Genomic DNA, 24,282 nt, shown 5'->3' on the forward strand with positions numbered 1-24,282 from the left:
AGCCACATAATTCAGCAGCCAGAGGAATCGGCCAGACAATTCTGGACACAGTTCCTAACAAAGAAAAATCAAATCATCGACTGTCCGGATGTAGAGGCCCTAGCAGCTTTCAAGCACAATATCCGCGACGAGTGGCTAGCCCGACACCTTGGTCAGGAAAAGCCGAAATCTATGGCAGCCCTCACGACACTCATGACCCGCTTTTGTGTGGGATAAGACAGCTGGCTGGCTCACAGTAATAACATATCAAAGAACCATGGTACTTCGGATACCAAGGACGGCAATAGCAGGTCACGTCGCAACAAACATAAGTGCCGCATTAACAGTGATAATACTGAGGATACGGAAGTCAATGCCGGATTCAAAGGCTCTAAACCCGGTCAGCAGAAAAAGCCAGCACTCCGGGCCCGTCCAGTTTGGACCGTATACTTGATCGCTCGTGTCAAATACATGGCACCCCAGACAAGCCAGCCAACCACACCAACAGGGATTGTTGGGTGTTCAAGAAGGCCGGCAAGTTAATTGCCGAAAACAAAGATAAGGGGCCACATAGCGATGATGAGGAAGAGCCTCGGCAGCCGAACACCGGAGGACAGAAGAGGTTCCCCCCACAAGTGCGGACGGTGAACATGATATATGCAACCCACATCCCCAAGAGGGAGCGGAAGTGTGTGCTCAGGGACGTGTATGTGTTGGAGCCAGTCGCCCCAAAGTTCAACCCATGGTCCTCCTGTCCGATCACCTTCGATCGCAGGGACCACCCCACTAGTATCCGTCATGGCGGATTTGCCGCACTGGTCCTAGACCCAATCATTGACGGATTTCACCTCCACTCGAGTCCTTATGGATGGCGGCAGCAGCCTGAACCTGCTTTATCAGGACACAGTGCGCAAAATGGGTATAGACCCCTCAAGGATCAAACCCACAAAAATGACCTTTAAAGGCGTCATACCAGGTGTAGAGGCCCATTGCACAGGCTCAATCACACTGGAAGTGGTCTTCGGATCCCCGGATAACTTCCGAAGTGAAGATTTAATCTTTGATATAGTCCCGTTCCGCAGTTGTTATCATGCACTGCTCGGGCGAACCGCATTTGCGAGATTCAATGCGGTACCACATTATGCATACCTCAAGCTCAAGATGCCAGGACCTCGGGGGGTCATTACAGTTAATGGAAACACAGAGCGCTCTCTCCGAACGGAGGAGCACACTGCAACCCTCGCAGTGGAAGTGCAAAGCAGCCTCTTAAGGCAATCCAGTAGTTCGGCGTTTAAGGACCCGAACACCTTCAAGCGCGCCTAGAGTAATCGGCAACAGGACCGCCTGGCACGTTCCAAGCTCGCATAGCAATGCGGCTCCCACCCCGGCCCAAGCCAAACGGCGAAACTCGTGCCATGCGTACATAATTACGCATTAAAAATACCATGGGCATAGGTAGGGAGGGGGCACGATTACAGCACGCTCCAAGACGCGGCTTAAACCGCACTAGGGGATTCGTGCTTTGTTATTTTTCTCTTTCAGGACCTTAATCTCTAGAAACCCTGTCCGGCAGCATGACTGCCGAACACATGGTGCAGCAACCAAGGAGGCAGAAAGCTACATCACACCACGAAACTCCCAGGTGGATTACGATAACGAGTGAAATACCTACTTTAATATTATTCCTTAGCTTGCCCTTAGAGGGGACATAGTCCTACTTTTTGCTTATCGCACTACCTGTATCATTCTGCTCTAACGCATGTTTTTTAATAAACAATGCATTGCATTAAGGCTTTTATTGCATTCTTTATATATATATATATATATATATATATATATATATATATATATATGTTCATTTGTGACATCCAGCACACGTACACTCTGGTACGGCCAATACGCTAGGGGCTTAAGAATACCCCACAATACGGCGTGAGAAGTCCGAACACTTTCGATAGTGCGGCACCCCAAACTTATAGCATTATATGCATCAGCTCCGAATCATGTCTTGGGTCAATAGTTGGGTTTGCCCGGCTCCCATGTTTTGGTACCTTACGTTCCGCTATATCGGCTAAGGTAGCACTGGGAGAACTACTGCGATTGTGCCCCGGTTCTGCTGGGCTAAGCACCTCAGTAGAGAAAGCTAAAACTGACTGTCATGATAAGGCGAGAGACTGGTCGCTGTTCGAGAGGTTTTCGAGTCCTTAAAGACTTATGCCACTTAGAGTGAGGAGTCGGCCCTGTCCGGCTTAAGGCGTGTATCGCGCCCTGAATTCGGCCTTCCGAATACTAGGGGCTTCGCCGAAATTTAAAATTATAGAATTCTATAGCTAAGTGAGAGTGATAACGCATTATAGTCCGATTGCCTTGTTCGTTGTGCTGAGCACCTCCCTCAAAGGACCCAACAATGGGAACAAGAGTGCTCAGGTTTATCCCGAACACCCCAGAACTCGTGGCATGGGGGCAGAAGCCAACGACTAGCCATCTCTCAGATTTGATAAACAGCCAAACAGAAGGTAATATTTTGAATTCAAGCAAGCGCTGCATAGCGCATATGAACAAGTTTTCATAAATACAGGATTACACGAGCGAATTTACTTGAATATTATATCTTTAGTACACTCGTCCGCTACGAGACGAGCACCCTTCAGGACACGCCCATAGTACATCTCGGGGTGGCGATGCTCCTTGCCCTCCGGCAGCCCTTCCTTAATCAGCTTCACGGCGTCCAGCTTGGCCCATTGCACCTTCACACGGGCGAAAGCCCGGCATGCAACTTCGATGCAGATGGACCGCTTGATGACTTCCAGCCGTGGGCAGGCACCCACAAGCGGCCTCACTAGGCCAAAGTAGCTGTTGGAAAGGGCGTCGCCAGGCCACATCCGGACTATAAAGCCCTTCATGGCCTGTTCGGCCGCCTTGTGCAGCTCAACCAGCTGCTTCAGCTGGTCGCTCAGAGGCATCGGGTGTTCGGTCCTAGTATACTGAGACCAGAACAGCTTCTCTGTTGAGCTTCCCTCCTTGGCCTGGTAAAATTGTGCGGCATCCGACACGCTGCGGGGCAAATCTGCGAATGCTCCTGGAGAGCTCTGGATTCGGGTAAGTAACAGGTACTTTACTTTCACATGTTTGCTTTTCATATAGAATGCCTTACCCGCCGCTATCTTCTTCATCGCATCAATCTCCTGGAGGGCCTTTTGGGCTTCGGCCTTGGCATTCTTTGCGCTCTCAAGGGCCGCGGCAAGCTCGGACTCTCGCGTCTTCAAGTCAAGCTCCAATGCCTCGTGCTTCGTCACGAGAGCGTGGAGCTCTTGCTACACCTCGCCCACCCATGCCTCATGCCTTTCCCGCTCGGTGCGCTCCTTGGCCGCTTTGTTTTCGGCCTCAGACAGCGCTTGCTTCAGGGTCGCCACCTCGGTCGTGGCCCCTGGCAAATTTACGATAATCCTGTCATTTTGCAATCGCTTTCCTTTTATATAGATCTATAGACTAGGTACTACTTACCTTCGCTCTCCTCGAGCTGCCTCTTGGCAAGGCCGAGCTCTTCCTTGGACCCTTTAAGGTCCTGCTTCAGTGCGGCGACCTCCGCAGTCAGTGCGACAGAGGCCAGCAGCGAAGCCTGCATACGCATATAGACATACTTATATTAGACTCCTGCGATATTGTTTGATCCTCTGTTCGGCTTTTCTTTGTGAACACCAAACAGAGCATCAGGGGCTACTGTCTATGCGGTAATATTTCTCCTATATTTCAAAAACTTGCCTCAAAGCCTATTAGAAGGCTGGCACAGGCTTCAGTCAGTCCGCTCTTGGCGGACTGAACCTTCTGGACCACCGCACTCATAATAGTGCAGTGCTCTTCGTCAATGGAAGCGCTACGAAGCGCTCCCAGCAGATTGTCCGGTGCCTCTGGATGGGCAGAGGTCACCGGCACAGGCGTCTTGCCCCTCTTGGAAGGAGGCCGCCTGCCCGAGTCCGGAACCACTGGAGGTTCCGGCGCGGTGTTCGCTGAGGGCCGAACTCGGAGCCCTTGGGGGCTTTGCTCCCCCTGCTCCCGGAGTCCAGAAGGTCGCTTTGAGGCGCCTCCAAGACTGTCTCCCCTCGACCCAGTGCCTCTTGAGACAACACCTCGGCGTTGTCCGTAGGGAAAGGGGAGGTGGCGGTCGGAAGTGGATCGTTATCCATATCCGACGAGCCCAGGGAGCCGTCCGACGAGGATACGTCGATACGGGTTCGGGGCGGTCTGCACAATCATAATTCGGCGTTAGGAGAAGTAGTGCGACAAAGGAATGCTATGAGTTACTCTGGTATCCGAATACTTATGACTTCGCCAGGGGCTTGGCCCTGAGCAGCCACTCGTCTTCGCCTTCGGCGGCGATGGTGGAGTAGTCCGGAAGGAGAGTCCTTCCCTTCTTGGACCCTTCGCCCCCCCCCATTAGGGGCGGCCTTCCTTTTCTTGTCTCCCCCGACTAGAGGGGGAACATCTTCATCTTCCTCCTCGTCTTCGGGGGAGGAGTGCGTCGCGGAGTTATTGGACGATGAGTCCGATAACACCTGGCGCCAGGAGCTCTTTCGGGTTCCCTTGGCCTTCTTGGCCTTCTCCGGCACCTTGTCAGGAGCCGGAGTCAGCATCTCCGTCAGGAGAGCGTCCGCAGTGTCTTCAGGCAGAGGGGCCGGATAGTTAATCTGCCCCGACGTCTCCACCCAGTCATGTCAAAGGCATGGAGATCAGACCCCGCACATGGTTAAGCTAGGGGAAATAAATATCCTACCGGATGTATAGAGCTCACCGAATGCGCTCGGCGCTTCGCGCTTAGCCTGCGGTCCTCGGTGAGAGAGGGAGGGACCTCAGCGCCCTTGAACAGCACCTTCTAGACGTCCTTGTGCGTCGTGTCGAAGAGCTCGCTCAGAGTCTGGTGTTGGGCCGGGTCGAACTCCCATAAGTTTAAGTCCCGTTGTTGGCACGGGAGGATCCGACGGATCAGCATGACCTGGACTATGTTGACAAGCTTGAGCTTCTTGCTTGCCATACTCCGGATACATTTCTGGAGTCCATCCAGCTCTACCGATGAACCCCACGACAAGCCCTTCTCTTTCCAGGAAGTGAGCCGTGTAGGGAATCCGGATCGAAACTCGGGGGCCGCCGCCCATTTGGTGTCGCGCGGCTCGGTGATGTAGAACCAGGCCGATTGCCACCCCTTTATGGTCCCCACGAAGGAGCCCTCAAGCCATGTGACATTGGGCATCTTGCCCACCATGGCTCCGCCGCATTCTTCTTGTTAGCCTCCCACCACCTTCGGCTTGATGTTAAAGGTCTTCAGCCACAGGCCGAAGTGGGGCCGGACGCGGAGGAAAGCCTCACAGGCGACGATGAACGCCGAAATGTTGAGGATGAAGTTCGGGGTCAGATCATGAAAGTCCAGCCCGTAGTAGAACATGAGACCACAGACGAATGGATGAAGGGGAAACCCTAGTCCATGGAGGAAGTGGTGGAGGAAAACTACCCTCTCATGAGGTTCCAGGGTAGGAACGATCTGCCCCGCAGCGGGCAGCCAATGCGCGATATTCGCGGCTAAGTATCCGGCGCCGCGCAACTTTTTGATGTGCCCCCCCCCCCCCGCGTAACGGAGGAAGCCATCCATTTGCCCCTCGCTCCAGACATGTTTGGAGAAGGTTGAGGGGAAGGATGTGGACTTGGGCGTTGGAGCTCGAGTGCGCAAGAGTGGATGAGCAAGGAGGAAGAAGGCGTGGGTAGAAAAAGGTTAAACCTTGTCCCTTTATAAGGGCGGTCGAAACTATGTGCCCCCACTAGCCTGGTAAAACTCGCTTATCCCCCAAGCGCCGTAATCGATGGCGCGGTTGGGTTACCCATGCCCGTATTGATGAGAATCCCGTAATAAGGGGAACACGATCTCTGCTTTGACAAGACGTGTCAAGAAACTGCCTCGCGTTATGTGCGGGGCTAGCTAAAGGAAACGGTTCGAATAGTTACCGGGCCATGACATAACATCATGTTGCTGAAACGTGTCAGCAGATTAGATTTGTGGAAATATTATTCTCTCTATGGTGGTATGTGGAACTTATTTTGCAGGGTCGGACACTATCCTTGTATTCAAATTCTTCTGGAGTGTATTCGAAGGAGGAACCCGCCTTGCAATGCCGAAGACAATACTGCGCGCCGGACTCGGTGTCATTGAAGCCTGGTTCGGGGGCTACTGAGGGAGTCCTGGATTAGGGGATCTCCGGACAGCCGAACTATATATCCTTTTGCCGAACTGTCGGACTATGAAGATACAAGATTGAAGACCTCGTCTCGTGTCCGGATGAGACTCTACTTGGCGTGGAAGGCAAGCTAGGCAGTACGGATATGGATATATCCTCCTTTGTAACCGACCTTGTGTAACCCTAACCCTCTCCGGTGTCTATATAAACCAGAGGGTTTTAGTCCGTAGGACACAATAACATACAATCATACCATAGGCTAGCTTCTAGGGTTTAGCCTCTCCGATCTCGTGGTAGATCAACTCTTGTAATACCCATATCATCAAGAATAAATCAAGCAGGACGTAGGGTTTTACCTCCATCAAGAGGGCCCGAATCTGGGTAAAACATCGTGTCCCATGCCTCCTGTTACCATCCGCCTTAGACGCACAGTTCGGGACCCCCTACCCGAGATCCGCCGGTTTTGACACCGACAGGGATAAACTCAAGCAATATGATATAAACCCCATATTTTTATCCTCGATGGCAACAATATAATACGTGGCTTGTTGCCCCTACTCTCACTGAGAAAGGACACCGCAAGATTGAACCCAAAGCTAAGCACTTCTCCCATTGCAAGAAAGATCAATCTAGTAGACCAAACTCAACTGATAATTCGGAGAGACCTGCAAAGATATCAAATCATGCATATAAGAATTCAGAGAAGAACCAAATATTATTCATAGATAAACTTGATCATAAATCCACAATTCATCAGATCTCGGCAAACACACCGCAAAAAGTATTACATCGAATAGATCTCCAAAAACATCGAGGAGAACTTTGTATTGAGAACCAAAGAGAGAGAAGAAGCCATCTAGCTAATAACTATGGACCTGAAGGTCTATCGTAAACTACTCACACATCATCGGAGAGGCCATGGTGTTGATGTAGAAGCCCTATGTGATCGAATCCCCCTCCGGCAGATCGCCGGAAAAGGCCCCAGATGGGATCTCACGGGTACAGAAGGTTGCGGCGGTGGAAAAGTGGTTTCGTGGCTCCTCCTGGTGTTTTTAGGGTATAAGAGTATATATAGGCGAAAGAAATACGTCGGTGGAGCTCCGTGGGACCCATGAGGGTGGGGGAGCGCCTACCCCCTGGGCACGGCCTCCTATCTCGTGGAGCTCCGTGTAGCTAATGTTGGGTGCATCATGACTGGATCTTTTCTACCATGAATTACAATGTTTAGTCGCTGCTTGAACTTTGGAGGTGCTCTGCATTTATGTTTTGCGGTCTCAGAAAGGGCTAGCGAGATACAACTATTGTCATATTATATCATGGTTGTTTTGACAATGTGTTGCCATTTGAGATGTCTTATTATTGCTCGCTAGCTGATTATGTCATTGATATGAGTTAAAATAATCTTTAAGAGTTATTGTCGGCATGGTTAGTTATAATGTTGGCTGAAAACCTAGATGTTGTTTAAGCTTATTTATGCAAACAAGTGCAGAAGAGTTCGTAACAGTTTTTCTTTTTCACTTTCAGTTTATCAACTGAATTGCTTGAGGACAAGCAAAGGTTTAAGCTTGGGGGAGTTGATACGTCTCCAACGTATCTACTTTTCATAACGCTTTTACTCTTGTTTTGGACTCTAATTTGCATGATTTGAATGAAACTAACCCCGGTCTGACGATGTTTTTAGCAGAACTACCATGGTGTTGTTTTTGTGCAGAAATAAAAGTTTTCGGAATGGAGCGAAACTTTGCGAGGAATTTTTATACAATATATAAGAATTTCTTGAGCCAAGACCTACCAAAGAGGGGCACCAGGGTGGGCACAACCCACCAGGGCGCGCCCCCCTCTCCTGGCGCGTCCAGGTGGGTTGTCCCCACCTGGTGGCCCCGCAAACCCTGATTCCAACTCCATAAATACCTATTTTTCCAAAAAAATAGGGAGAAAGAATTATCGAGATCCACGAGACGTAGCCGCTGTCACCTCCTGTTCTTCATCGGGAGGCCAGATCTGGAGTCCGTTTGGGGCTCCGGAGAGGGGGATCTTCGTTCTTCGTCATCACCAACCCTTCTCCATCGCCAATTCCATGATGATCCCCACCGGGAGTGAGTAATTCCTTCGTAAGCTCGCTGGTCGGCGAGGAGTTGGATGAGATTCATCATGTAATCGAGTTAGTTTTGTTAGGGCCTGATTCCTAGTATCCACTATGTTCTAAGATTGATGTTGCTATGACTTTTCCATGCTTAATGCTTGTCACCTTGGGCCCGGGTGCCATGATTTCAGATCTGAACCGTTTATGTTATCACCATTATATCCATGTTCTAGATCCGATCTTGCAAATATAGTCACCTACTACGTGTTATAATCCGGCAACCCTGGAGTGACAATAGTCGGGACCACTCCCGGTGATGACCGTAGTTTGAGGAGTTCATGTATTCACTATGTGTTAATGCTTTGTTCCGGTTCTCTATTAAAATGAGGCCTTAATATCCCTTAGTTTCCAATAGGACCCCACTGCCACGAGAGGGTAGGACAAAATATGTCATGCAAGTTCTTTCCATAAGCACGTATGACTATTTATGGAATATATGCCTACATTATATTGATGAACTGGAGCTAGTGTCGTATCGCCCTAGGTTATAACTGTCTCATGATGAATATCATCCAACAAGTCACCGATCCAATGCCTACGAATTTATCCTATATTGTTCTTGCTAAGTTACTACTGCTATCGTCGCTGTTACACTTGCTACAAAACTACTGCTATCACTGTTACCGTTACCGTTACTATTGTCACTACTATGAAAACTATCATAATACTTTGCTATTGATTACTTGTTGCAGATAATTAATCTCCAGGTGTGGTTGAATTGACAACTCAACTGCTAATACTTACAAATATTCTTTGGGTCCCCCCTGTGTCGAATCTATAAATTTGGGTTGAATACTCTACCCTCGAAAACTGTTGCGATCCCCTATACTTGTGGGTTATCAATTACCATTGATACGAAAAGTGATCTTGCTTTTATTGCAATCAATAACAGCCCCTACAGTATTCAGGAAGGGTTTACCAAGGATAATCGACATGTTGTTGTCCTCGGGCATCTCAAGTATAACAAAGTCGGTCAAAATAGAAACATTAGCAACAACAATGGGCACATCCTCACAAATACCGATAGGTATGGCAGTTGATTTGTCAGCCATTTGCAAAGATATTTCAGTAGGTGTGAGTTTATTCAAATTAAGTCTTTTATATAAAGAGAAAGGCATAACACTAACACCAGCTCCTAAATCACATAAAGCAGATTTCACATAATTTCTTTTGATGGAGCAAGGTATAGTTGGTATTCCTGGATCTCCGAGTTTTTTAGGTACTCCATCTTTAAAAGTATAATTAGCAAGCATGGTGGAGATTTCAGCTTCCGGTATTTTTCTCTTATTGGTGATGATGTCTTTCATGTACTTGAAGGAAATATGCCCTAGAGGAAATAATAAAGTTATTATTTATTTCCTTATATCATGATAAATGTTTATTATTCATGCTAGAATTGTATTAACTAGAAACTTAGTACATGTGTGAATACATAGACAAACAAAGTGTCACTCGTATGCCTCTACTTGACTAGCTCATTCAATCAATGATGGTTATGTTTCCTAACCATAGACATGAGTTGTCATTTGATTAACGGGATCACATCATTAGAGAATGATGTGATTGACTTGACCCATTCCGGTAGCTTAGCATTTGATCATTTAGTATATTGCTATTGCTTTCTTCATGACTTATACATGTTCCTATGACTATGAGATTATGCAACTCCCGAGTACCGGAGGAACACTTTGTGTGCTACCAAACGTCACAACGTAATTGGGTGATTATAAAGGTGCTCTACAGGTGTCTCCGAAGGTACTTGTTGGGTTGGCATAGATCGAGATTAGGATTTGTCACTCTGATTGTCGGAGAGGTATCTCTGGGCCCTCTTGGTAATGCACATCACTATAAGCCTTGCAAGCAATGCAACTAATGAGTTAGTTGCGGGATGATGTATTACGGAACGAGTAAAGAGACTTGTCGGTAACGAGATTGAACTAGGTATTGAGATACCGACGATCGAATCTCGGGCAAGTAACATACCGATGACAAAGGGAACAACGTATGTTGTTATGCGGTTTGACCGATAAAGATCTTCGTAGAATATGTGGGAGCCAATATGAGAATCCAGGTTCCGCTATTGGTTATTGACCGGAAATGTGTCTCGGTCATGTCTACATAGTTCTCGAACCCATAGAGTCTGCACGCTTAACGTTCGGTGATGATCGGTATTATGAGTTTATGTGTTTTGATGTACCGAAGGTAGTTCGGAGTCCTGAATGAGGTTGGGGACATGACGAGGAGTCTCGAAATGGTCGAGACGTAAAGATCGATATATTGGACGACTATATTAGGACATCGGAAAGGTTCCGAGTGATTCGGGTATTTTTTGGAGTACCAGGGAGTTACGGGAATACGGGGGAAGAAGTATTGGGCCTCATGGGCCAAGTGGTGGAAGAGAGGAGGCAGGACAAGGCATGTCATGTGCCCCCCCTAGCCCAAACCGAATTGGACTAGGGGGCGGGCCCCCTTTCCTCCTTTCCTCCCTCTCCTTCCTTCTCCCTCCCTTCCTCTTGGTGGACTCCTACTAGGACTTGGAGTCCTAATAGGACTCCACACTTGGGCACGCCTCTAGGGCCGGCCGGCCTCCCCTCCTCTCCTCCTTTATATACTGAGGTAAGGGGCACCCCATGGAGACACAAGTTGATTGTTTCAAGCCATGTGCGGTCCCCCCTCCACCATAATCCACCTCGATCATATCGTAGCAGTGCTTAGGTGAAGCCCTGCGTCAGTAGCAACATCATCACCGTCATCACGACGTCATGCTGACGGAACTCTCCTGTGAAGCTCTGCCAGATTGGAGTTCGTGGGACGTCATCGAGCTGAACGTGTGCTGAACTCGGAGGTGCCGTATGCTCGGTACTTGGATCATGAAGACATACGACTACATCAATCACGTTCTCATAACGCTTCCGCTTACGGTCTATGAGGGTACGTAGACGATACTCTCCCCTCTCGTTTCTATGCATCACCATGATCTTGCGTGCGCGTAGGAATTTTTTTTGAAATTACTACGTTCCCCAACAGTACTTTGCATAAGAAGGCATTTTAAGGATATCAGTCAAGCAAGTACGTAAAAAGACTGGCCTTAGCATTTCAGCAAGGCATTCGAATTCTTCATCATCTTTAATTTTTAGTTGACTTTGGTGGAAAGGGCATAGGTTTTTGAACCCATGATTCTCTTTCTTTACCATGTTTTCTAGCAATAAAGTCTCTTTTATCATATCATGTATTCTTGGGTTGTGGGTTATCAAGATCAGCTGCAGGTTCTATCTCAACATCATTGTCTGTCTTTTTATCCATGAAAGTTATTTGAGTCTTCTTTGATCTCTTATATGCATGATTGCTTATAGCCTCGTATTTCTTCTCCGATATTTGGGTTTTGTTTGGCCAACTTGATCTATTTATCTTGCAATGGGAAGAGGTGCTTTGTGATGGGTTCAATCTTACGGTGCCTGATCCTAGTGACACAAGGGGAACCGATACGTATGTATCATTGCCATTAAGGATAGCAAGATAGGGTCTATTTCTACATAAATAGATCTTCTCTACATCATGTCATCGTTCTTATTGCATTACTCCGTTTCTCCATGAACTTAATACACTAGATGCATGCTGGATTGCGGTCGATGTGTGGAGTAATAGTAGTAGATCCAGGCAGGAGTCGGTCTACTAATTTTGGATGTGATGCCTATATAATGATCATTGCCTGGATATCGTCATGATTATTTGAAGTTCTATCAATTGCCCAACAGTAATTTGTTTACCCACCGTTCGCTATTTTTCTCGAGAGAAGCCACTAGTGAAATATACGGCCCCGGGTCTCTTCTTTAATATATTTGCCTTTGTGATCTATTTTCCTTTGCTTTTATTTTCAGATCTATTAAACCAAAAATACAAAAATACCTTGTTGCACTTTATTTTATTTGGCGTTCGATCTATCAAATTATTACAATTTTCTCACGTCCGTTTGCCAATTTTTGGCGCCGTTGCCCGAAAGGGATTGACAACCCCTTTAACACGTCGGGTTGCGAGTATTTGTTATTTGTGTGCATGTGTTGTTTACATAGTGTTGCTTGGTTCTCCTACTAGTTCGATAACCTTGGTCTTATCACTGAGGGAAATACATACCGTCGTTGTGCTGCATCATCCCTTCCTCTTTGGGTAAATACCGACGTATTCTAGCAGACATCACCACTCTGGTGCATAATGTTCTTTGTTCTTCCTACGAGGTCCATTAGTAACTTGATCTTAAGTTTCATGATCATCATCAATAACTTCCTCTCTAGTTTCTGTAGGCATCACGGGAACAGATTTCTCTGATGTGCTACTTTCCAAATTGAGAGAAGGTACAATTACCTCATCAAGTTCTATTTTCCTCCCACTCACTTCTTTCGAGAGAAACTCCTTCTCTAGAAATGTTCCATTCTTGGCAACAAAGATCTTGCCTTAGGATCTGTGGTAGAAGGTGTACCCAATTGTTTCTTTAGGGTTTCCTATGAAGACACACTTCTCTGATTTGGGTTCAAGCTTATCAGGCTGAAGCATTTTGACATAAGTGTCACAACCCCAAACTTTAAGAAATAACAACTTAGGTTTCTTGCCAAACCATAGTTCATACACGGTGTCATCTCAACGGATTTAGATGGTGCCCTATTTAACATGAATGCAGCTGTCTCTAATGCATAACCCGAAAACAATAGTGGTAAATCGCTAAGAGACATCATAAAACACACCATATCTTATAAAGTACGGTTATGACATTCAGACACACGATTACGCTATGGTGTTCCAGGTGTCGTGAGTTGTGAAACTATTCCACATTGTTTTAAATGAAGGCCAAACCCGTAACTCAAATATTCGCCTCCGCGATTATATTGTAGAAACTTTATTTTCTTGTTAGGATGATTCTCCACTTTACTTTGAAATTCTTTGAACTTTTCAAATGTTTCGAACTTGTGTTTCATTAAGTAGATATACCCATATCTGCTCAAATCATCTATGAACGTCAGAAAATAATGATACCCGCCGCGTGCTTCAACACTCATTGGATCCCATACATCGGTATGTATTATTTCCAATAAGTCATTAGCTTGCTCCATTCTTCCAGAGAACGGAGTTTCAGTCATCTTGCCCATGAGGCATGGTTCGCAAGTATCAAATGCTTCATAATCAAGTGATTCCAAAAGTCCATCCGCATGGAGTTTCTTCGTGCGCTTTACACCAATATGATATAAACGGCAATGCCACAAGTATGTTTCACTATCATTATCAACTTTGCATCTTTTGGCATCAATATTGTGAATATGTGTATCACTATGATCGAGATTCAATAAACCATTTCACATTGGGTGTATGACCATAGAAGGTTTTATTCATGTAAACAGAACAATAATTATTCTCTGACTTAAATGAATAATCGTATTGCAATAAACATGATCAAATCATATTCATGCTCAACGCAAACACCAAATAACATTTATTTAGGTTTAATACTAATCCCGAAGGTAGAGGGAGTGTGTGATGGTGATCGTATCAACCTTGGAATCACTTCCAACACACGTCGTCACCTCGCCCTTAACTAGTCTCTGTTTATTCTGCAACTCCTGTTTCGAGTTACTAATCTTAGCAACTGAACCAATATCAAATACCCAGGGGCTACTACGAATACTAGTAAGGTACACATCAATAACAAGTATATCAAATATACCTTTGTTCACTTTGCCATCCTTCTTATCCGCCAAGTATTTGAGGCAGTTCCGCTTATAGTGAGCATTCCCTTTGTAGTAGAAGCACTCAGTTTCAGGCTTAGGTTCAGCTTTGGGCTTCTTCACGGGAGTGGCAACTTGCTTGCCATTCTTCTCAAAGTTCCCTTTCCTTCCATTGCCCTTTTTCTTGAAACTAGTGATCTTGTTAACCATCAACACTTGATGCTCTTTCTTGATTTCTACCTTCACCGATTTCAGCATCGTGAAGAGCTCGGGAATCGTCTTCGTCATCCCTTATTATAGTTCATCACAAAGTTCTAGTAGCTTGGTGATAGTGACTAGAGAACTCTGTCAATCACTATCTTATCTGGAAGATTAACTCCCACTTGATTCAAGCGATTGTAGTACACAGACATTCTAAGCACGTGCTCATTGGCTGAGCTATTCTCCTCCATCTTGTAGGTAAAGTACTTGTCATAGGTCTCATACCTCTCGACACGAGCATGAGTCTGAAATACCAATTTCAGCTCTTGGAACATCTCATATGCTCCGTGGCGTTCAAAATGTTTTTGAAGTCCCGGTTCTAAGCCGTAAAGCATGGTGCATTAAACTATCAAGTAGTCATCATATTGAGCTTGTCAAACGTTCATAATGTCTGCATCTGCTCCTGCAATAGGTCTGTCACCTAGCGGTGCATCAAGGACATATTTCTTTTGTGTAGCAATGAAGATAATCCTTAGATCACGGACCCAGTCGCATCATTGGTACCTATCATCTTTCAACTTAGTTTTCTCTAGGAACATATCAAAAAATAGGGGAGCTACATCGTGAGCTATTGATCTACAATATAGATTTGCAAATACTATCAGGACTAAGTTCATGATAAATTAAGTTCAATTAATCAAATTACTAATGAACTCCCACTTAAATCAACATCCCCCAAGTTGTCTAAGTGTTACGAGATCCAAATCAACTAACCCATGTCCGATCATCACGTGAGATGGGGTAGTCATCAATGGTGAACATCTCTATGTTGATCATATCTACTATATGAGTCATGTTCGGCCTTTCGGTCTCCAGTGTTTCGAGACCATGTCTATACATGCTAGGCTCGTCAAGTTTAACCCAAGTATTCTACATGTGCAAAACTGTCTTACACCCGTTATATGTGAACGTAGAGTCTATCACACCCGATCGTCACGTGGTGTCTCGAGACGACGAACTGTAGCAACAGTGCATACTCAGGAAGAACACTTTTATCTCGAAATTAAGAGAAGGGATCATCTTATAATGCTATCAACGTTCTAAGCAAAATAAGATGCATAAAAGATAAACATCACATGTAATCAAAATATGTGACATGATATGGCTATCATCATCTTGTGCTTTTGATCTCCATCTCCAAAGCAACGTCATGATCTCCATCGTCACCGGCTTGACACCTTGATCTCCATCATAGCGTCATGGTCGTATCGCCAACTATTGCTTCTACAACTATTGCTAACACATAGTAATAATTAAAGCAATTACATGGCGTTTGCATTTCATACAATAAAAGAGACAACCATAAGGCTCCTGCCGATTGCCGATAATTTACAAAACATGATCATCTCATACATCAACATATATCACATCATATCTTGACCATATCACATCACAACATGCCCTGCAAAAACAAGTTAGACGTCCTCTACTTTGTTGTTGCAAGTCTTACGGGGCTGCTATGGGCTTCTAGCAAGAACTGTTCTTACCTATGCATAAAACCACAACGGTGTTTCATCAAGTTTACTGTTTTAACCTTCTTCAAGGACCGGCCATAGTCAAATTCGATTCAACTAAAGTTGGAGAAACAGACACCCGCCAGCCACCTTTATGCAAAACTAATTGCATGTCAGTCGGTGGAACCGGTCTCATACGTAATTCCCTTTGTCCATCGGTATGTTACTTGCCCGAGATTTGATCATCGGTATCTTCATACCTAGTTCAATATCGTTACTGGAAAGTCTATTTACTCGTTCCGTAATACATCACCATGTGACTAAGTTCTTAGTCATTTGCTTGCAAGCTTATGATGTGTATTACCGAGATGGCCCAGAGATACCTCTCCATTACTCGGAGTGACAAATCCTAATCTCGATCTATGCCAACTCAACAAACACCTCCGGAGACACCTATAGAGTATCTTTATGATCACCCAGTTACGTTGTGACATTTGATAGCACACAAGGTATTCCTACGGTATCCAGGAGTTGCATAATCTCATAGTCGAAGGAATGTGTATTTGGCATGAAGAAAGCAATAGCAATAAATTGAATGATCATTATGCTAAGCTAACGGATGTGTCTTGTCCATCACATCATTCTCCTAATGTTGTGATCCCGTTATCAAATGACAACACATGTCTATGGTTAGGAAATCTTAACCATCTTTGCTCAACGAGCTAGTCTAGTAGAGGCTCACTAGGGACACGGTATTTGTTTATGTATTCACACATGTATTTAAGTTTTCGATCAATACAATTCTATCATGAATAATAAAACTTTATCATGATTTAGGAAATATAATAATAACCATTTTATTATTGCCTCTAGGGCATATTTTCATCAGTTCCTCATTAATTATCCAGGATTATATCGGTTGTACAAGTTCCCATCGGTGTGATCGTCTTGTGCGCATGATGGTTTCTCAATTTTCTTTCCCCCTTTTCTTCTATATCTTTGTTTAGCATAATACAACATGGCCAAACTACCAGTACAAAACATAGGATAATACATCGTCAAATGAACATAGTAACATATATGAAACTCAGCTTTTTTGTTTGCATGAGAAAAGGAAGAACGATTCCGTTTCTTACTTGCACGCCTTCAAGTACCGCTCCCTAATTTATTTGGCCTACTGGTCAAGTATGTTAATGGTCAGAACATAATCAGTAAAACTGTATGTCGGAGGGGGTAGCTGGAAAGCGCAAGGAGTGGAATTTGAAGATCTTGAGCCCCCCCATACGTGTAGAGGGGGAATAGAAGAGTTTAGCCCTCCTATGAGTCACTTGGGTAAAAGGGATAGAAATATTATGGTCTGGAAAAGAGATTTGAGAGTCTCTGTGTGAGTACGTGTTGAAGAGTAAGGAGTGAAATTGCGTTCATCTTTCCTTCTGCTAGGGTAAAACCCAAGGAAGTTGCAAGGAGCACTAAGGATGTGTTTGGTTGCTCACATATAGACCAACCATGTCCGCGCATGATGAAATTGGGTTGTTTGGTTGTCTGCTTTCACTATTGGGTCTGCATCGCACAGACTTTAAAGCACCTCCCAGCTAGGCCCGCTAGGAACTCCCGAATCGACATTTTCCAAGGAGTCAGGCTCGAGGGATGCATGTGAGCGGGTCCAGTGATGAAGCCTCATCTTGTTAGATATGTGGGTGTAAGTGAAGTTGCAGATGGTTTGTTTGTTTAACTCCTAATCTCGTCCACCTATTAGTCCCTTCTAACCTATACAACGACGCTTTGATTCGGGGTAAGGTCTACACAAAAAGAAGCACTTCGATGTTATGGTTCCATTCAGGCAATCGGTTCGTAGTTTCATCCATTGTGAATGTTCAATTCCGTGTCAATGTTTGGATCTACTTTGTATAAATTATGTCAACTTTGTCGTGCACAATCGACCGTTTGAAAGTTCCTTTGCCCAGTAGCTTCATCTTGCAGTTCCACACAACTTTCGTGTTGCACGTTTTCTGTTTCATCGATCGCAGACAAGTAGATCTACATTTTCCTCATAATTGTACATATGTGGTCTGGTTTAAGACACTCCTTAATCGTTCCTCTAGGCCTCTCTTCCGCATCCTGTTACACTGACGCCACCGTCAGCGTCATTCCTCTCGGTCTCCTCTCCCGTATCTTGCTGCACTGGCGTCATAGTCGATGCCGTACATCTCGGCCTCCTCTCCCGTGTCCTACTGCGCTTGCGCACACTGTATTTCTTCTCCTCTGTTCTCTGCCTCAGTGCCCTCCTCTACCTCACGCTAGCAACTAGTTCGTCGTTTTGCTGAGGGGATTGCTCGCCCGCGACTCCGTACTTGTCATGTCGGACGCAGCGCCGCTGCCCTTATGCATTCTCTCATGCGCCCTACTACATTGGCACCACTGTCGACATTGTTTCTCTCGGCATCCTCTCACACGCCATGTTGCACTGTCACCACTGTCGAAATAGTTCCTCCCAGCCTCCTCACCCTCGTCCTGCTGCACTGGCGTCATCGCCGGCATTGTTCCTCTCGGCCTCCTTGCCCGCGTCGTACTACACAAGCGCCACCGCCGGTGTTGTTTCTCCCGACCTCCTGCTCCATCCTACTACACTGGAGTCATCTCCGACGTTGTTCCTTCTCTCCCTTGTCCTACCACACTGATACTACCATATGGTGCACGCACTATCATTTCTCCTCCTTTGCCCTCTGACTCAGTGTCCTCCTATTTGTCCCTCTGCACAGACTTACTTTATGGCAATGACGCTAGGAACTAGTTCGCGGCACCGCCGATGGTTTGCTCCCTTGATGCAAGAAGCCTAGATGTGGGCAACTAAACAACATGCAAATGTTGGTTGTTTGCCTGTTTTTCCTCGTCCAAGCTCAACTAAAACACAGATGTAATACATGCAAAATCCGTGCAAGCAAGCAAACACTCCCTAAGCAATGGGGGGGTGAGAGTGATTGCACCCACATATTGGACCAAACCATAGACAAAAGTCGTTTCGCTCCTGAGACATATTGTTTGAACAAAAGTTTGCTTTCCAACTGGAGAGTAAACATCTAACCAAATAGGAGAGGCCAAAAAAAAAGAAAGATAAACGACAACTAGCTACTTTGAAGGAAATGCATTTTTGACTCACCCCGCTATCTGCTTTCACTCCCTCCATTCCAAAATATAGTGCGTCCGTATTTTTCGAGGTCCAACTTTAACCATAAATTTAACCAATGAGACCGACTGCGGCGGAAGTAAAAATTATTTAATTAAAAACTTTTTTTGAATACGAATTCACTGATATAATTTGTACTCCCGTCGCAGTCGGTCTCGTTGATTAAATTTATGGTCAAAGTTGAAGCACGAGAATATAGAAATCGCTATATTTTGGAATGGAATGAGTATGTTTCAAGAAGCAAAGGACCAATGATGGACGGAATGGATTGCAAGAAACAAACCCAAATGTTTCGAGCTGCCGCCCGCGCTCCGCGCATGAAATTTTAGAGCCACATCAGCGATCCCGCCAATCCACCGGCCCAAGCTACCGGCCACGTCACGGATCCGCGGCATCTCTCCCCCGGATCGCCATCTTAACCGTCCACTCCATCCGCATCCAACGGCAGGCAGAGGCCTCCTCCAGCCTCTCGTCCCCGTTAAAACGCCCCTCGCCCCTCCCCGCAAATCACATCACCAGCAGCCACCACCGTCCCTCCGATTCCACATCCGCTCGCAGCTCGAGATCGTGAGCCATGTCCGGGCGCGGCAAGGGAGGCAAGGGGCTCGGCAAGGGCGGCGCCAAGCGCCACCGGAAGGTGCTGCGCGACAACATCCAGGGCATCACCAAGCCGGCGATCCGGCGGCTGGCGCGGAGGGGCGGCGTGAAGCGCATCTCGGGGCTCATCTACGAGGAGACCCGCGGCGTGCTCAAGATCTTCCTCGAGAACGTCATCCGCGACGCCGTTACCTACACCGAGCACGCCCGCCGCAAGACCGTCACCGCCATGGACGTCGTCTACGCGCTCAAGCGCCAGGGCCGCACCCTCTACGGCTTCGGCGGCTAGGCCGCCACCAGATCAGTAGCTAGACTGTCGTTGTTTGGTAGTACCAGCAGTGCTCGTGGTCCTCTTGTGTAATGGCAGCATCTCGCTGCTGTTAACCCTTGTTGTCTGGATGTACTACTAGGATGGAATGGAAATTGTAGCAGTTTGCCCTTGAATTCGTTACCTATTCTTTCGGCCTGTTGATGTTTGTTCGTGCGCGGGTCAGATATTGCCAGTGCGTTCTTCAGTTGTCTTGCTCTGTAAATTTCGGCCCCCAAATCCGTTTGTGCTGGCTTCGGTGTTTGGATCCTATTTTGTGTTGCCTCCAGTGTGTGGTGGATTCAAACCAAATCCCACTGTGTTTGGCTTCTGTGTTTGGTGGATAGAAATCAAATCCTATTTTGTGTTGGTTTCAGTGTTTGGATTCAAACCAAATCCTATTTTGCGTTGCTTCAGTGTTTGGTGGATTCAAACCAAATCCTATTTGTGTTGGCTTCAGTGTTTGGTGTATTCAGGCTGAGTAAGCGCTCTTCTGCTGCTCCACCGTGATGTTAAACTTGTAGTGCTGGAATGTTTTTGAACTATCTGTGACGTCAAACTTGTGGAATGTGTGCCTCTGTGGGTCTGGTCTCTGGTGGAGAGCTGTTTGCTGCTTGCTGCTTTACTGAACAAGTGCATTTGGAGAACTGTGTGAAAACACGATCATTTGTTTCGTTGTTACTTGTACGTTATCAAGTTATTAGTATTGCTTGTGAAGAAGACCTAATTTCTATAGTGATTGGTGAAGGCTTGTTCATCCTACCCCGTAATTACTGTCGACTTCACTGGCGAGTGGTGAATTTTGTTTAAGTTTGTTTTCCTTATCGATACAGCAGAGGGCAATTTTTAGCAGCGGGCATGACAGTTTTTTTTTGTTGTTGGCCAGAACAGGCAAATTTTGTGCAAATATAACATACTAAAAATTCGCAGCAATTTCAGAATACCAAAGGTGCTGAGCATTTACAGAAGCCTCGAACACATCTTTCAAATATTTTGTGTTTTACATGGCAACTGGCAAGTGTTACTATACATCATGTTCCACACACACAAACATTCTGAATTCAGGCACATGCTGCATTTGGAATGGTTAAGCAAACTTGAAGTACAATATGAAGAGGATGGCGAAGACGAGGGTCGCAATGATGCCGCCGACGATCCACTTGTTCCTGTCCATCCTCTTGGACATGGAAGCCAGGATCTTCTTGCTTTTGCCGATGTAGTCGTCCACACCATGCAACTGTGTGAGCAAGAGCAGCAGGATTTCATCACGCGTCAGGTGACAGAAGAGGTAATATATAGCTGAATGATGAGAAACGCCCTCTCAAGTCATAACTAGGAGGGTTAATCATACACGAGCTGTTTTTTTTTTCCTTGACAAATCCAGGCAAACTTACACCAAACTGATTCCATAGAAAAGCAAAATATACATGATGCAGAAAAGCTAAAGTTCCACTAGCTCCGGGTAATTTTGCCTCGCAAATCAGAAGGTCAAATATTTGTTTCATTTTGTAAATGGGAGACACCCATGGTATATGCTTCTTCACCGGAATAGCAAAGTGATCAAGTGGACAAATCTCTTTCTTGGTACTGGAAACTGCATATTGCCAGTGGGAGAAATGGATTTTATTTTGATGATTTGGCATCATTAAAGTTATTTTGCAACTCATGTCCAAAGAAGCAGGATGCTTGTGCTGTATCCAGATGTGACTATCTAGCATAAGACCATGGTCTAACTCCCGTACAAAAGTCTTGATAACTACTCCCTCCGTCCCATAATATAGGACGTTTTTTGACACTAGTGTAGTGTCAAAAAACGTCTTACATTATGGGACGGAGGGAGTATATTCTTACAACTGTCATGCCTAATACATACCCATTTTGGCAGCTATGGTACCTTTCACTCTTTCAGTATGAATACTTCATAAAAGGACTGACCAGTTTCCAATAAGCATATATGGTGCAAATGCATCAACATCAAAACAGAACTAACCGATGGGATTTGCTGTCTATGTGGTTTGCTAGCTAAGGTTGTTGCTGCTGATCAATATTTAAGGCCAGAAATGATCAATCCATAAATAATTGGACGAGAGAAGGTAAGAAGAACAAATTAGCTCCAACGACGGCTCACGGTCCTAAATAAATCAACTTGAGAGAACAAAGTACATACTGTTGTGTGAGCATGCAGCAGTGACTGTCGTTGATTATGAAGGTCCTGAAGAATTGACACGCCAATTTCTTCTGTCTCAAATACTGTTCTTTGGCTTTCTCTAATTCTGTCTGAAGACTGGTTTAACCTTTCTGATGTCATCATCAATCTTCCTCTCTGATCAGATGATGCCTGAGCCATGATACAATAATTGCAGAAGTACATCAGAAAGGAAATGGTGCCCTGATAGAAAAATTGCAAACAGGAAAAATAAAAGGTGATAAAACACAGAAATACCAACACAGTTGTAGAAGTATCCAGTAATAAATGAACACGATAGTCTAGATTTCCTCTTAATATGTCCACTTAAGTAAGAATGAACAAAATTCTGATCTAATGAACAGATGGAAGATCATATATAGGTTTACTTGAAAATTTATGCAGTGAAGCTTTCTTGCAATGAAAATAACACATATTCAAGAGCAACACTATCAATTAATAATTGAAGTGATAAATGTGATGAAAGGGATGTGCTTCTGTTATTTTGCTCAAACTTTGCATGATAACACATAACGCATCCAAGACTGCTCAACTGGGGACATGAGGTTCGAAAAAGTACAACTGCAATCACTTACTGACAACAGAGTCCAAATGTGGTTCTGAGTTCAACCACAGCCTGGCTCCGTATTATCATAGTTATAAACTGATTACAGAAGGCATGTATCTAGACTTAACTACACTGGTAAATTCAAATTATAAACCTAACTGAAGTTCAACAAACATTGATTGACATTATCGACTAAAACCATCACAATCCATAATAGTAGCAGTGCTCACTTCATGGATATCCATGCAGAACATTTGAAAAAAAAGGTATGGAACACTTCTTTAGACACCACAATACCGCACACTGTTTTACATATCACGTTTCAGAGGTCAGCGTTGCACTGTAACCCATCCATTTCACAATTGAAAGTCTTACAGCGTCAACCATGCTGATCCCAAAACCCACAATGTTTACGCCTTTGCTTTAAAATTCTGCTTTCCCAAGGAAAATTTCATCCCAGCTTCCCCGCACAGTCGGGTAAATCAAGTTAACCAACTAACCACACAGCATCATTCAATATCATAGCAGAACTAAAACTATCAGAAACACAGGAACTAACATTATCATTAACGCAAAACTACACCATCAAATGGGTCAACAACATCATCAAGTTTTCAAGTGAATGCCAAAAATGTGGAATGCACATGCTGACATCAACAGTATGTGCACAACTCAAATCCAACACAGGCACTTAAAAACAATGCAGGTGCAGAAGGGATTAAGAGGAACACAAGACCACATGGCATCGCAATATCAAGCAAACAGGTTTCACACAGACACGCTATTTTCTGATGGAGCACACGGACACACCACAGCACCAAAATCTGTGCGAAGTCCATGGTGGTCACATCTCACATATGAGCACTTAGAATGCCAGATAGCATGCCGGAGGTGCAATATACATAAGCTTTGGCCTAAGGCGGAAACACGAGTGCTGGAGAGCTCACCGCGAGTGTGTCGGACATGCCGGACTCGAGGAGCTCCTCCCGGGTGGCCTGCTGGGCATTAGGCGCGGAGAGCCTCTTGATCTCGCCCTTGACGCTGTTGAGATCAGACTTGTACTCCCTCAGTTTAGCCAGCAGCCCGGCCTTGACGCCCGGCTGCATGCTCCGCGCCTCCAAATCCATCCTCCTGATCTACGGGAAGCCAGCCAAGCAGAAATTGGAGGCACGGTTAGATAACCACAGTACAAATCATAAATCCATCCTCCTCATCTACGGGAAGCCAGCCAAACAGAACAGAAATCGGGCGCACAGCACAGCTACAACTGACAGCTGAGCACGGAAGGAAGGCTAACGAAACGGAAATTGCACAGAGCTCAGCCGGTTTTTACCAGCGATTCAGACTCCTGCACGTCGGCCTGGATCTCGGACAGCTTCTGCTTCTTCTTCTCTGGTGGTAAAGGGAACAAGAGAAGAGGATCGTCAGACCAAGGCATGGGAGCAACCGGGAACCTGGGGTTCTGGGCGAGAGAGAGGCGCGCGTACGTACCGCCGTCGAGGGCGGAGGCGGCGGCGCACTTGCGGGAGAGGGCGGCGGAGATCTCGCAGTACTGCCCCGCGTAGCCCTCGAAGACGTCGCTCATGGTCGCTCCCTCCCCGGTGAATCCGCCGGCGGTCGCGGCAGCCGGACCGGATCGAGGCCCGCGGAGCCTCCGGCGGAGCCGAGGCAG

At 45.8% G+C, this 24,282-nt stretch overlaps 2 protein-coding genes across 2 annotated transcripts; one reads left to right on the forward strand and one right to left on the reverse strand.

Moving 5' to 3' along the window:
- Positions 1–19,447: 19,447 nt before the first annotated feature.
- LOC119289110 (histone H4) lies at positions 19,448–20,003 on the forward strand. The gene has a single exon (XM_037568529.1). It carries the CDS (start codon positions 19,528–19,530, stop codon positions 19,837–19,839), a length of 312 nt encoding a protein of 103 aa, XP_037424426.1. The 5' UTR covers positions 19,448–19,527; the 3' UTR covers positions 19,840–20,003.
- Positions 20,004–20,795: 792 nt separating this feature from the next.
- On the reverse strand, positions 20,796–24,276 carry LOC119289118 (vesicle transport v-SNARE 13-like). Its single transcript, XM_037568535.1, has 5 exons — positions 24,102–24,276; positions 23,944–24,002; positions 23,558–23,746; positions 22,025–22,195; positions 20,796–21,094 (listed from the first exon to the last, which is right to left on the reverse strand). The coding sequence occupies exons 1-5, from the start codon at positions 24,193–24,195 to the stop codon at positions 20,945–20,947; spliced, it is 663 nt and encodes a 220-aa protein (XP_037424432.1). The 5' UTR covers positions 24,196–24,276; the 3' UTR covers positions 20,796–20,944.
- Between the last annotated feature and the right edge of the window lie 6 nt (positions 24,277–24,282).

This window comes from Triticum dicoccoides, chromosome 1A (genome assembly GCF_002162155.2).
Source record: "Triticum dicoccoides isolate Atlit2015 ecotype Zavitan chromosome 1A, WEW_v2.0, whole genome shotgun sequence".
Taxonomy (NCBI): Eukaryota; Viridiplantae; Streptophyta; class Magnoliopsida; order Poales; family Poaceae; genus Triticum; species Triticum dicoccoides.